The sequence below is a fragment of the Ambystoma mexicanum genome, chromosome 6p (assembly GCF_040938575.1).
Source record: "Ambystoma mexicanum isolate Mex_15411 chromosome 6p, UKY_AmexF1_1, whole genome shotgun sequence".
NCBI lineage: Eukaryota > Metazoa > Chordata > Amphibia > Caudata > Ambystomatidae > Ambystoma > Ambystoma mexicanum.
The window spans coordinates 1155219608-1155231721 of NC_090935.1; the positions used below are offsets into that span (position 1 = coordinate 1155219608).

The 12114-nt window shown below is 46.3% G+C and overlaps 1 protein-coding gene across 3 annotated transcripts in view; it reads left to right on the forward strand.

The window, feature by feature from the left end:
- ENTREP1 (endosomal transmembrane epsin interactor 1) overlaps nucleotides 1–12114 on the forward strand; it is a 367539-nt gene that overhangs the window by 313125 nt on the left and 42300 nt on the right. For all 3 annotated transcript variants that reach the window (XM_069625781.1, XM_069625780.1, XM_069625782.1), the window contains one exon: nucleotides 8054–8248. In XM_069625781.1, the coding sequence (XP_069481882.1) occupies nucleotides 8054–8248 (195 nt within the window). The remainder of the gene's footprint in view (nucleotides 1–8053; nucleotides 8249–12114) is intronic.

Consider the following 12114-nt stretch of genomic DNA (forward strand, 5'->3'; position numbering starts at 1 on the left):
GAAAGTCATCACCCAAAGTTTACTGAGAAAGGAACTGTTTGGTTAATTTGTTGAATACGACTTGTGAGCGGTCTGCGCCCAGAAGACGGGGACACAGCGGTGAAGCCATCACCCAACGTATTTGTGGAATAGAACTTTGTGTTTGTTTGTTTAGAACATCAGGCCTTGAAGGCAAGAGACTTTTATTGAAAAGAGACTTAACCATCGAAGAACCTGATAGCTTACACGGAACAGTTGGCTCGTGCTGGGAAGGCTCGAGCGTGTGCTGTGCTCCAAAGTCCACCTTGTCCTGTGCTAAAAACGTGGGGAAGGGAGACCTCAAGGCAATCACATCCTGACTTATTATTTGTGAACACCTCTTTATCTTTATTTGAAAACCCTATCCACACTCTTTCTGTAATTAGTTGTAAGGAATTGACAATAGGTTTTTCTTAATATAGACCTTTTACTTTGACAAGACGCCACACAGACTGTCTTATTTTGCATTTGATCGTTGACGCTTGCTCCCATCGTAGATTTAGGTTTAGCTTAGGCATTTTCCACCTTGCATTTAAAGTTTATTAAACACCCTTGGACTGTGATCACTTGTTTCTGTCTTTACTGTTGCCACCATGAGTTCCTTACAGAACCCAGCTAACTGTTGAAGGACTTCCCTATATAAATCAGGGTAATCGAAATTGGGGTCATAACTGTTAAGTAGAATTATCTCCTTCCTGCATAAGTAAGCATGCAGCAAAACAAATAGCCTGTTCACATCTATGACGAACTGCAGACAAGTGAACTGTAGGCTCTTGTGTATCAGTATCATAACGCCGCAGGCTTTAGTGAAACAAGCACTGCTTGCCCAATTTCAGAGTCATTTCTGGTGTTGTCTCAGTCCTATGTCCTGGCCTAAATCCTGATTGATACATATCCAGGATCCTTTGTTCTTCCAGAAAATTCTGCAATTGCACTTTGACATTTTTTTCCAGGATGTATATGGTCAGAGAAGGCCTACAATCGGACGGTAATTAGAAAATACTTTATTATCCATTGCAATTTTCTTAAGGAGAGGCGTAAGATATGATTTTTTTCAGATTCATCCCCCTGAGTTAGGGAAGCATTTATAACAGGCAGGATGGGCCCGCCTAAGGCAGACACATGTTGCTTAACTAGATATGTAGGAAAAGGGTCATAGTTGAGATTAGTGGGCTTAATCTTAAATTTGAGATTAGAGACTGTTCCCAGATCCACAGGGGAGAGTACAAAAATAGTATGTGTTGAATCTCCCAATGAATGTAATCTCTATGTTTGACACAGCCACTTGTTGAATAGGTGGCTGAGAGTCAATTTCTGTCCTAATCAAATCAATTTCATCCATAATAAAGTCATTCAATCAATTTGCCCAAGCTAGAGATGGAGGCAGATGGGAAATGGTACATGCCGGAAAACCGAAAACTTTTCTAGTTGTCAACAGAGCTTTTGATCTGTTCTGGGCGAGGTTGATCTGTTTTTCTAAACTTGAGGCTTTAGCTATGTTGTGCATTACCATCAACAAATAACACTATTTAACTATTTGAGACATGAGTAATAGCACCCCCCTTCAAGTCTTGGGGGCTTCTGAGGATGACCCTGGTCCCTGGATCAGAACATTGGCTTCAAGAAACTTGGTCGCCTCATCTGGCACTCTAAAAAAGTACAGTTTTTCCTTGAACTGAAAGTACAGCCTGGCCGGATACAATATAGCGTACTGTATATTGCGTTCATGAAGGAGATTCTTCACACCCATAAATCAACATCATTCTTGTTGGACTGAAATTGAGAGGTCTGGAAACAAACAGATCACCTGAGACCCTAGCTGCAGTTCCTGCTTGTCCTGAGCCAACTGTCCCGGTAGCTTAGGATTTTAGCTATGATCGGTCATGGAAAGTCCCCCCGGGGTTTCGGGGCAAGCGCTCTACGTGCCCTCTCAACTGCAAAGAAGAGAGACAGGATGGATTTTTCCAGCAGATGCCTAAGAAGCGTTTCGATTGCCTGTTCCATATTGGCAGACAAGGCATCCTCTGCAAATCCCCGCCATCCGTACATTATTTCTACGGGATATAGATACAAGCTAATCACATTTGGATTTGACATACTTCATCTCTTTCACAATGGTGCTTACTGTGGTTTGCAGCTCCTGCACAGTATCTTCTGTTGCACCAATTCGCTCCTCCGCTTCATTAATTTACAGCATTTCCTTTGCTAGCTGTGCCCAGATTGTGGTAACATTATCCATATTATAGTCCAGTTTTTCATGCACAGCCGCAAACCCCTTTTGCATAGTTTCTAACATTTGCTGCATTTCTAAGGTCTCCGGCACCGGCTCCGTCTCCAGTGATATGGGTCACTGCCGCTGGGAATCCTCGATCTGCCCGGGGTGCTGACCTGTCAAATCTGTCTGTACTGGTAATTTTCTTGCTCCCTCCTGCACCTCTCGTCATATCATGGATCTTTAAGCTGATAATGAGCTGCTCATCTCACTCCTTGTTAGGTGCACATTGTCAGGCCTGTAGGCACTGCTCAGATACTCCCTCACCACTATTACCAATCAACCCGCAGACCTCCAGGCCCCAGCACTGATACTATCCACTGGAAGCCCCTTATGTCCTCCTGATGTCACCAACCGTCTAATATCCTCCGCTGCTATTCACATACAGCGCACCATGTAGGCACCGAGGCTGAAGCACCCATCTGTACACTCTTAATACAGATCACTATTCAGACAGGCTGCGCGCGTGTGGCCCTGTAGCATTCATCTCCTCCTCCTAATTTTGACTGTGCACTCACCATTGTACTATCTAGTTGCCGGCCCCCAAGAAGAAAGCAAGATGTAAGGGGAGGGATACTGCTCCCGGTATGGCAAGCACGTGAGGGAACTTTCACCTCCAGCGCCGGCCTCCGGTCTCCGCCGGCTCCCACTCTGCCCCCCACCGTGTCGCTGCAGGGCCATCCCTTCAGGAGATTTTATGCATCACTGTCATCACTGTGGCCGCTCCATGGCCTGGGCTGCCACCGTAGTGACCATGTAGGACAAGACATCCCACCGCTACAGACCGTACCGCGTCACACAAGGTAGCACACCTTCCTCCTGCTCGAACACCTTCTGTCACTCTCCAATGCTCTGCTTCACCCAGGAGCGCTTGACTGCCCAGAGGGGATTCCAAGCCGCATCATTGGCCAGCAGACCCCAGGAAACCATTGTCATCTCCCTTCTGGCACCCCAGTGCAGTGGCAGCACACTCTGCCGGAGTCCTCCCAGACTTCACGCCCCATGCAGGCTGATCTCCACACTCCGGAGACACTGGCCCACCGGAGTTGCTGTTTAGGACGCCACTGCCCGTCCTCATATCATTGCTGCGAGTTGATGCCAATTCAGATCTGTTCAGGCTGAATTAGCATCAGGATATTTCGCGAACAAGCAGAGCTCTGAAGCTAAGCAGCCATCATGCTTGGCTGCTACACAGCGCCCCTCCTTTATGTTTAGATTAAAGGGGTATTGCATAACTGAATTGTAATGGTTCAATGTTTATTTTCCACCTGTCCGTCTCTCCCCTCTCCTCCATCCCCGATCCCCAACTTTCTGCAACATAGGTGCTACAGTGTATTCCTCTAGTTTGTGCATTTCATATGGGAATTAACCTTACACATTTTCTTTTTTCATTTTTCCTTTGAACCATCATGTTGTTTCTCAAATGTATTATTGCATGTCTCGTCAGTATTATCGCTTCTGAAATAATAATGCACATTAACAATGAGCTTATCTGTTATTGACTATGTAACAAGGCTTTTGCTGTTTAGGGGACCCCGCTAGAATCCCAATAACCTCGGCACTTGTCCACATATAAAAACCATAACCAATTTTGACCATTTCCATTTAGTGCCCCCGTAGTCATACATCCATGTGTCACATAACTGCAGAAGATGATTGTTTCTTTGTGGCACAAAAGGCCACTGTTTTATCATAACACATCACATCACTCATCTACTTCAAAACTACATTATTTTCATAACAGAAAAAACATTCTTTGGGGAATCGTTCCCCGGCTGCGGCGACCAGCCGACTGACTCATCTCTTTTTTGCATCCCCCCGGATTTTCCAACCAACTACACCTTAGCCAAAGCTCCCCCAACTGCCCTTGTCCATGACCCACCTGCCCCTGTAGGTGGTCTTGGGCTGAAGGAGCATTTTCTGCTGGGGGTAGCTGAGCTTTCTCACATACCTCAAGTGCCCTCGCCGCTAGGCCTCAGAGAGGGCGCAGATCTCGGGAGGAGCAAAAACGCCTCCTGATTTTCCAAGCTCATTTGTAGTCCATACAGTGCCACTAGTCGCTTGCACACCGCCACACCACCAATGGATCCACGTCCATCTGTGGCTGCCCTCATGCTCCATCCTCATAGCTCCAATAATGTTGTGCATAAGTTCCAGAAGAAACAGCCCATGCCCTCTTTTGATAGGTGCACCCCGTCACTCTCGTAGTATTCGGGTGACTTCAGATTGATCAAGCCATGCCTGATCTGTCTGAACCCCTGCCCTTACAAAACCTGGACATTGATCCATTCAACTTTCTCCTAGACTTTTCTACTGCTGTTTGAGAATCTGCTCCCCTCCATCTTTATCTCTGATCTCTGACCACATGATTTCTGAGTTTTCCAACCTGAGCCCCCAATTCTTGCAGGGTGCCTATCATCTCTCTCATCACCGCACCTCCGCCCATAATAGTGAGATCGTTCCCACCCAGATGTATCAGTAAAATATCAGATTTGCAGTATCTTGCCAATAGCCGTTGCACATGTTCTTCCAACTGACCCCATCTCTTCCCCAGAACTCCATGCCATTCGACCTTGAAATGTCTCACTGTCTTTTGATCCCTTTCCGGTGTCCAACTTGCTTTGGCCCTGGTTACAGATGAGTGACCAACCGCCCTTTTCGGCTCCTCCTAACCGCTATTTGGTAGGAAGACATGGGGATTGAGGTATGGATTATTGTTAAATTTTGTCTGGCCTTCTGTACCTTTTAAAACTGTTTGCCCTCCAACCCCATATCTTCTTAATAGTTTCCGATGTCATGCAACCCCTGCTGCACCGATTCTGAAGGAGTGGGTCCCAAAGACCCCCTTCTGTTGCCCCTATTCCTCTTAACGCAAGGTTCATTACGCTTGTAAACTGGAACATGCTCAGCACCGTCCCATCAGTGTGTAGGAATAGTGGTTATCCCGCCCTTCCTGGGGGTCTTACGGGTATGTATTGTTGTGTGGAGAGTGATTAATCTACCTTTTCCGGTCTGATCAGTCTTGGACCTTCTTAGGTGTAGCTGTGCCACCTCTTGTGACATTATGACATCTTCTAACCTTAGATGACCCCTTCCCCCACCATCTTTGTTGTCTGAAAGCAATGCGCTGATCCTCAAGGCCCTGAAGAAGGCCAGTGAAAAGGCGGCCCTGAAAATGGCAGCCTCAAAAGTGTCCCTGCATGTCCCTGCCAGTCTTCTGATTATATTGTCCAGTTTCAAAATGTCTATAGGGTGACATAATGCCCTTTGGTTGGGCCCTTCACCACCCCATATTTGTGATAATGGGCTATTGCTGCCAGATGGGACACTGCCCATGCTCTGGTCTTTTGTGATTGCCAAGCCCACCTGTTGAAGGTACGCACCAGAGCCCCTCCTTAGCACGCCCTAAGAAACCCTTCCCTGAATTTAAGAAACCTCTCCCAGCATGCTTTATATCTCCTTTCCGTGGTAGGTGCCAGAGCTGTGTTGATCAGTGCGCTTAGATTTTTCCCAATTATGTCCCACCAATGGCTCTTGAAAGGGGTCATCTTCTTTCTTGCGTCTCGCTTTTCTTTCCAAAATCTCCCAAACTGTAACAAGAGCGTCAGATGCTATATTCCTGACCCTTGGTATGTGTCTTGCCTGTACTTCTCTGTTCCCCCTGAGCAGACTTCCCTGAATAGCGGTAGTACCCTCCAGTTATTTGATGTTACCCGATTTATTATCTGTACCACTGCCAAATTATCTGACCATAGAATCACCCTTTTTGTTCGCCAGCGAGGACGCCCATAGGAAAAAGGCTACTACGATGGGAAACAGCTCCAGTAATGTGATATCTTGCGTCATGCCCCCCTCATGCCATTGAGGAGGCCATGCCTGTGCACCATTTCTTCCCCACTATAGCTCCAAACCCATGACAGCCTGATGTGTCAGTGTAGAGTCTCAAACTGTCGCTGCTCGCCCATTGCTCCCTCTGTAGCACCAACCACGTTAAAACTGTCCAGGAAAATGTTCCACATCTTTAGGTCTTCTTTTACCTCAGAGCCCAGGCGTACGTGTTGGGAAGCATGTTGAAGACCCATCGTTTTAAGTGAAATACATCTTGCAAATACCCTACCTGCTGGTATGACGCTGCCCGCAAAGTTCGATTTTCCTGTCAATGACTGTAGCTCTCTAAGTGTCGCATTACTCATGCCCAACATTCCTTTAATAGTTTCCTTTAGGTCATCCTTTGGTAGCCTAGTCAGACCTTCTTCTGAATCGATCTCTGGGAGAGGGCCAACTGTCTTCCGTCCCCCCCAAGTACTTTTGTTAATTCGACAAATTGTTTCAATAAAATCCTGCATTCCTCTGTCCCTTTGCTCCCGATGAACAGAAAGACATCCAGGTAGTGCATCACTTTCCCCGTCCTAGCCCTCTCTTTCAGTGCCCATTCTAGGAAGGTACTGAACCTTTTAAAGTATACACAAGAAATTTAGCAGAACATGGGCAGACACTTATCATGGTAGTACTGTCCCTCAGATTTGAAACCCAACAAGTTGTAGCGGTCTTTGTTAATAGGCAAAAGCTTGAATGCAGACTTGTCAGCTTTCCCCAGCAGTGCCCCTTTGCCGGTGGCCCTCACTAGCACCACTGCGTCATCGAAGGACGCATAGGCCACCCTGCAAATGTCTTCTGGAATGCCATCGTTTATCGCCTCGCCTCTGGGAAGGATAGGTGTTGGATCATGTGAAATCGTCCCTTCTCCTTTATGGGAACCAGCCCCAAAGGGGACACCTTGACATTTCCTAATGGAGGTGTGCAGAATGGGTATACTACACTCCCCAAACTGAGTTCTTTGGCAATTTTTTGTTTTACCACTTCTGGCATTTTCAATGCAGACTTCAGGTTCTCAGCTTCTCTCTGCCCCCCTGCCCCAGCATAGGGAATATCAAATCCCTCTGAAAACCCTTCCCAAATTACTTTTGCGTCAGCGATGTTGTGGTGACCATTTAATAGTGGTAGTATTCTAGTCAACCTAATTGGGGACGGTAGTGGGCTGCCGAGGATGGGCGACAAACTGCTTAATTTAGCTTTGATGTGTCGTCCTGCTTTGAGCTACTGTTCTTTTCCCATCATCGCTTGGCCCTGTGTCATGCCCCCCTGGAGCCTTGGTGCCTGTTTGTTTAAATCTACATGATTTACCAAAGGAACAGAAACCCTGCTCAAACTTCCAGCATGTGGCCTGCTCCCTCTGCTGATAGCTGGACCTGTTGCTCCAGGAAGAGCGCCACGAAAGGACCCCTCCTTTTAACCCCATAAGACCACTTTTCCTTTCTATGATAAAGCTTATCCCCCTGAGCCCTGCTCTCCACTTCCTTGGCAGCCACCATATAACCTGTGACATCCACCTTATCCCTTGCGTGCTTTTTTGCAGCAAACTGCTGCTGCTGACTTCCCAGCGCCTTATATTGCTGGCGCCTGCCCCGCTCTTCCCGGTGTTATCCCCGCCCCTTTCCTTCATTTCCTTTTGCTGGGATTGCTGGCCATTTTCCCGGCCTTCCTGCCCCTTGTTGTTTCACCTACTTGGGGCCTAATTTAGTGGGCTTCCGCCCACGTCCAACTACCAGTGGGGGAAGGGAGGGACGTGGAACCTGTTATCTGCGTGCCTCCTTTAGGTGAGGTGGGCTCCTCACCGTCGTCACTGCCAGAAGCATGATTTTATATTATTTTACTTCTTTGCTTGTTTTGGTGGGCTTTTGAACTCAAGTTACTTTTTTTCAGATGGAGAGACACCATCCACCTCTGCACCACCCACATCTGTGCCATCCGCTTCCGGTTTGCCCTCTTCTGACAGCGGGAACATTTCATCTCCAAATCCCACGCCAGCTTCGGTCCCGGAACACAAGTCAAGCTGTAGACGACGTATTTTGAAAAGATCCAACAGCGATCCAGTTTTGCATGGTGCGCCAGCTAGAGGTGAGAGTGATGATAGTTATAATATATTGATGTTTATCGATATATTGCTGTTTCATTCAGTGTTTTTCACCAGAAGCTCTGCAGTATGTGGTAATGTAAACGAAAGATGTGATCTTATTTTTCAGTCAAACTCTTAAGGACATTTACACAAAATATGGTGGTGTACCACGCCGCACCGTGCTGCACGCATGTTTATCACATAGTTTTTAGTGTAAATGCGGAAAGATGTTGCATAATGCTATGTAACATAGGTCTGACACCTGCACAACCATGGACCAAACTTAGAAGAGGCAAGTGTTTGTGCTTCTTCAAGGTCAGCGCGCCCGCCCGCATGACACTAACCACATGTATGCTTGATTGTTGTTTGTTCAGTGTGGAACAAAAATACCATCTCTTGGAAAAAATATGATATGACAGTGATCGGGTAGTGGTCGTAACCCACTTGTTTCATCCTTAAATGTATATGTTGGGTGCAAGAGTTGGCCACTGTCAATAAGTCACTTGCAGTACTCTAGACAAGTAAATAGCACAACAAGTCCATTGAGGTCTATCTCAGTAGACTGCGCGAGTGACTGTCATTAGTTGTTCCCATGCAAGATCAATTGAATCCATGACCCCATCTCCTCACACTCACAGCTGGGGAAAAAGGAGGATCCTTTATGACTCTGATCCCTGTCTCTCTTGGCTTGGTTAGCAGAGGTCACCAAACTACACAGGCATCGGAGTCACCAGTCTTCTGTGCCTCCGCGAGGCCGCTGGATGATATTATCTGGCTCCATGGCCCGCAAGCGCTAATGATGCGGATACCACTAAGATTTCTGCTTCCTTTCAAAGCAGAAACCTTGAAATCCCTGGAAATCAGTTTGACCCACAGTCGGCACAAAGGTGGAGCTGACGTATCATGGCACAGCAGATTTTGGATTCCGAGCATTTCTTGGAATTGGGTCATGAGGCGTATAAATAGCAATTGATTAATGGTGTGTGTCCACTCTACATAGGTGCACAGCCTGTGCGTCCTCTTTCTCTTGCTCTGAAGTGTGAGCTAGGGCTATGTGAAGTTGAGGACTTTCATCTTCATCATACTTTGTGAAGTCTACTGAACTTCTTCAATAATGCTTTCTGCAAATGTATATATTAAACTGCTGTGGTCGGCGCATTATAGTTAATGATGCAAAGGAAAATGGGAAAAGGCATATAACTTTTGAAACCGTGGATTGATCTTCGCCAGATTTAGCTGGCACCTGGCCCAGCCAAACACGCATGCCAAATTTTGTCACAATCCATGAAGTGCTTCAGAACCTATAAGAAGAAAACAACACATCGTTACACTTTGTTACAATGGAGTATTCCATAGGGAAAATAAATTTTTCTGAGCACGATTCCTCTAAATTGTGTGCTTCAATTTTCGAGATTTCTGGCACACGTGCAGTTTACATTAACAATAAGGCAGTTAATATTAGAAGTATAAAAAGTGAGTGCAAATTTAAATATTCATAAATATAAATACTCCCACACTACATATGAAATCTTAACTCAGACCATACCTCTGGTGTGAGTTAAGGTAAAGCTTAACTCAGAACTAAGGAGAAAATGAGAGCGATTGTCTAGGGGGGGGTCAGGGGGCTAGTGCCAGACCAATCCAGGAAGGATGTTGAAGAGACTAGGTAGGCTCCCGAGGACCAGCATGGTCAAGGTGAGAGAGAGGAAGGTGGAGGTACAGGACAGCTCCACTATGCCTGGGACAGGGAGGACCACATAGGGGTAGTGAGGATGCAGGAAGGCAAAAAACACCAAGCCAAGACGTGGATGGATGATTGTAGAGCCACACCTCTCTGAAGAACCCCACCAGGGTGCACCAAGCACACCCTAAGTGCTGAACTGGTACTGAACCCAGCGTTCCACTTCGAGTATTTAACAGGAAGAAAACCCAGAGGAGGAACCCTATGCGGACGTGTTCAGTGGAGCCTCGGAAACACTGGTCTTCCCAGGAGCTGTGGTTCTGTGGCCTGGGAAAACTCTGCCGCCCCATGAGGGGGTCGTAGGGCCAGACAACATGTTCCCTGGATACCCATGGGGAGGAAGAGATGCCTTCCTTGAGATATCTTCCCCCTCCTTATGGAGGGAAGACTTTGTGGGCACATTTGTGATGGGACATGGAAAGCATATGGAACATTTGGAGTTTGGGATTTGTTTGATTTTGGAACACTGAGTGCCTTGTTTGCAAATGCCTTTGGAGTAACAGGGAAGTCCCAGTTCCCTTGAACCCCTTTGTGGAGAACTCCACTGGCCCTTAGCTCATGTTATACCCTGATGTAACCTTCAAGTCATTTAGTGCACTTAGAATGCTGGTTTCTATTTTACTGGCATGGGAATAGACAAAGGATACTGCCTTGGTCTGAAAGGGTTAATCTCTCTGCTCCAAAGCTCCTGGCTTGAAATCATGGTGACAACCTATTGGTTGGGTTGTCCTGAGCTGCGGTGAAGGGTACTTGAATGTAGATGGCAACAGGGTGCCCCCTAGTAGACCGTCCGGGAGTAGCTATTATTTGGTGACTGTGTGACTAACAGATGACTGAGCCAATGATTGTGAAGACTGTTGACAGAATATGCATGGTGGGGCTTTTTGTGAGGATAAGGTGAGATGTCCAAAAGCGGATTACACCTCTTTCAGGTGCGCATGGATATAAACAGAGTGCCGAGAGAGAGAAGTATAGCAAAACAAAAGGATGATGGTTTAGAATAAATCTTAACCTATGGCATTGCGCTGGGCAGCCCTGCAGACCATCGTTCTTCGCCTGCCAAGCCATTACAAAAGGGGAAAAAGCATATGCAAATCAGGCTTGGTCCCACCCCAAAAGAGAGAGAGGAGTGGCAGTTAGGATCTCCTCAGATTCCCCCCTTCCCTAGCCGGGAGGGGAAAATTAAATCCCATAATGACAGGAAAACTGACATTATGTTAAATCAATCGATAGTTAACCAGGATCCTGGTGAGGTGCTATCTTATGCATTTAGGTATGGGTGAGGTAGCCAGGAAATGAATAGACATTGCTATGCAGTGAAGACAGACCTGCTAACTGTTAGGGGGTTAGGTATAGAAACAATTCCTCTCTGGGGAGTGAAGAATGGTATCTGTGGAGTGTGTAAATCCTGCACCCTTGTTCATCCTTTTGTCACCATACTTACACGCTTGACTAGGGAACAACGGTGAAGCGAGAGGAGATGGGAGTAGTGCCTACAAAGGTATATTTAGGCTTTCTTCCCTACAGTGTTGCCCCACAGGCATCAGACAGTGAGAGTCACATAGACCTCACCAATGCCCTTCCTTTTTACCGGGAGGGGAATATATATATATATATATATATATATATATATATATATATATATATATACACATATATATATATATATATATATATATATACACATATATATATATATACACACATATATATTTCTGAGGCTTGTGGAATCTGCATAGATAACATGCTATGCATAGGCTGACATCTAGTGGAAGCTGCGGAGTATTACAGTTGTTGTTTTCGAAACTCGAAAAGGGGTGTTTACAGGGCGTGCCAGTTATACAGGTTATTTTTTTCCGCCATCATAGTCGGTCGCATATCACAGAGTTCCTTCTTGGCTATCACCATTGCTTAGAAAAATGAAACTTAGAATATTCTTTCTGTCCTTTAATATCTGTCTACCGCATGATCGTCGGCGACGGCATCAAGGACGAATTACCACCGTCGACAACTACAACAACTCGTCTCGACGAACCCTTGAAAGGCTGCAACGGGCATCAGCCCTCACAGTAGGGAGAGTGGGCGGTAGTTCATTCTTTAGTCTCATTAAGAGAATGCATATTCCCT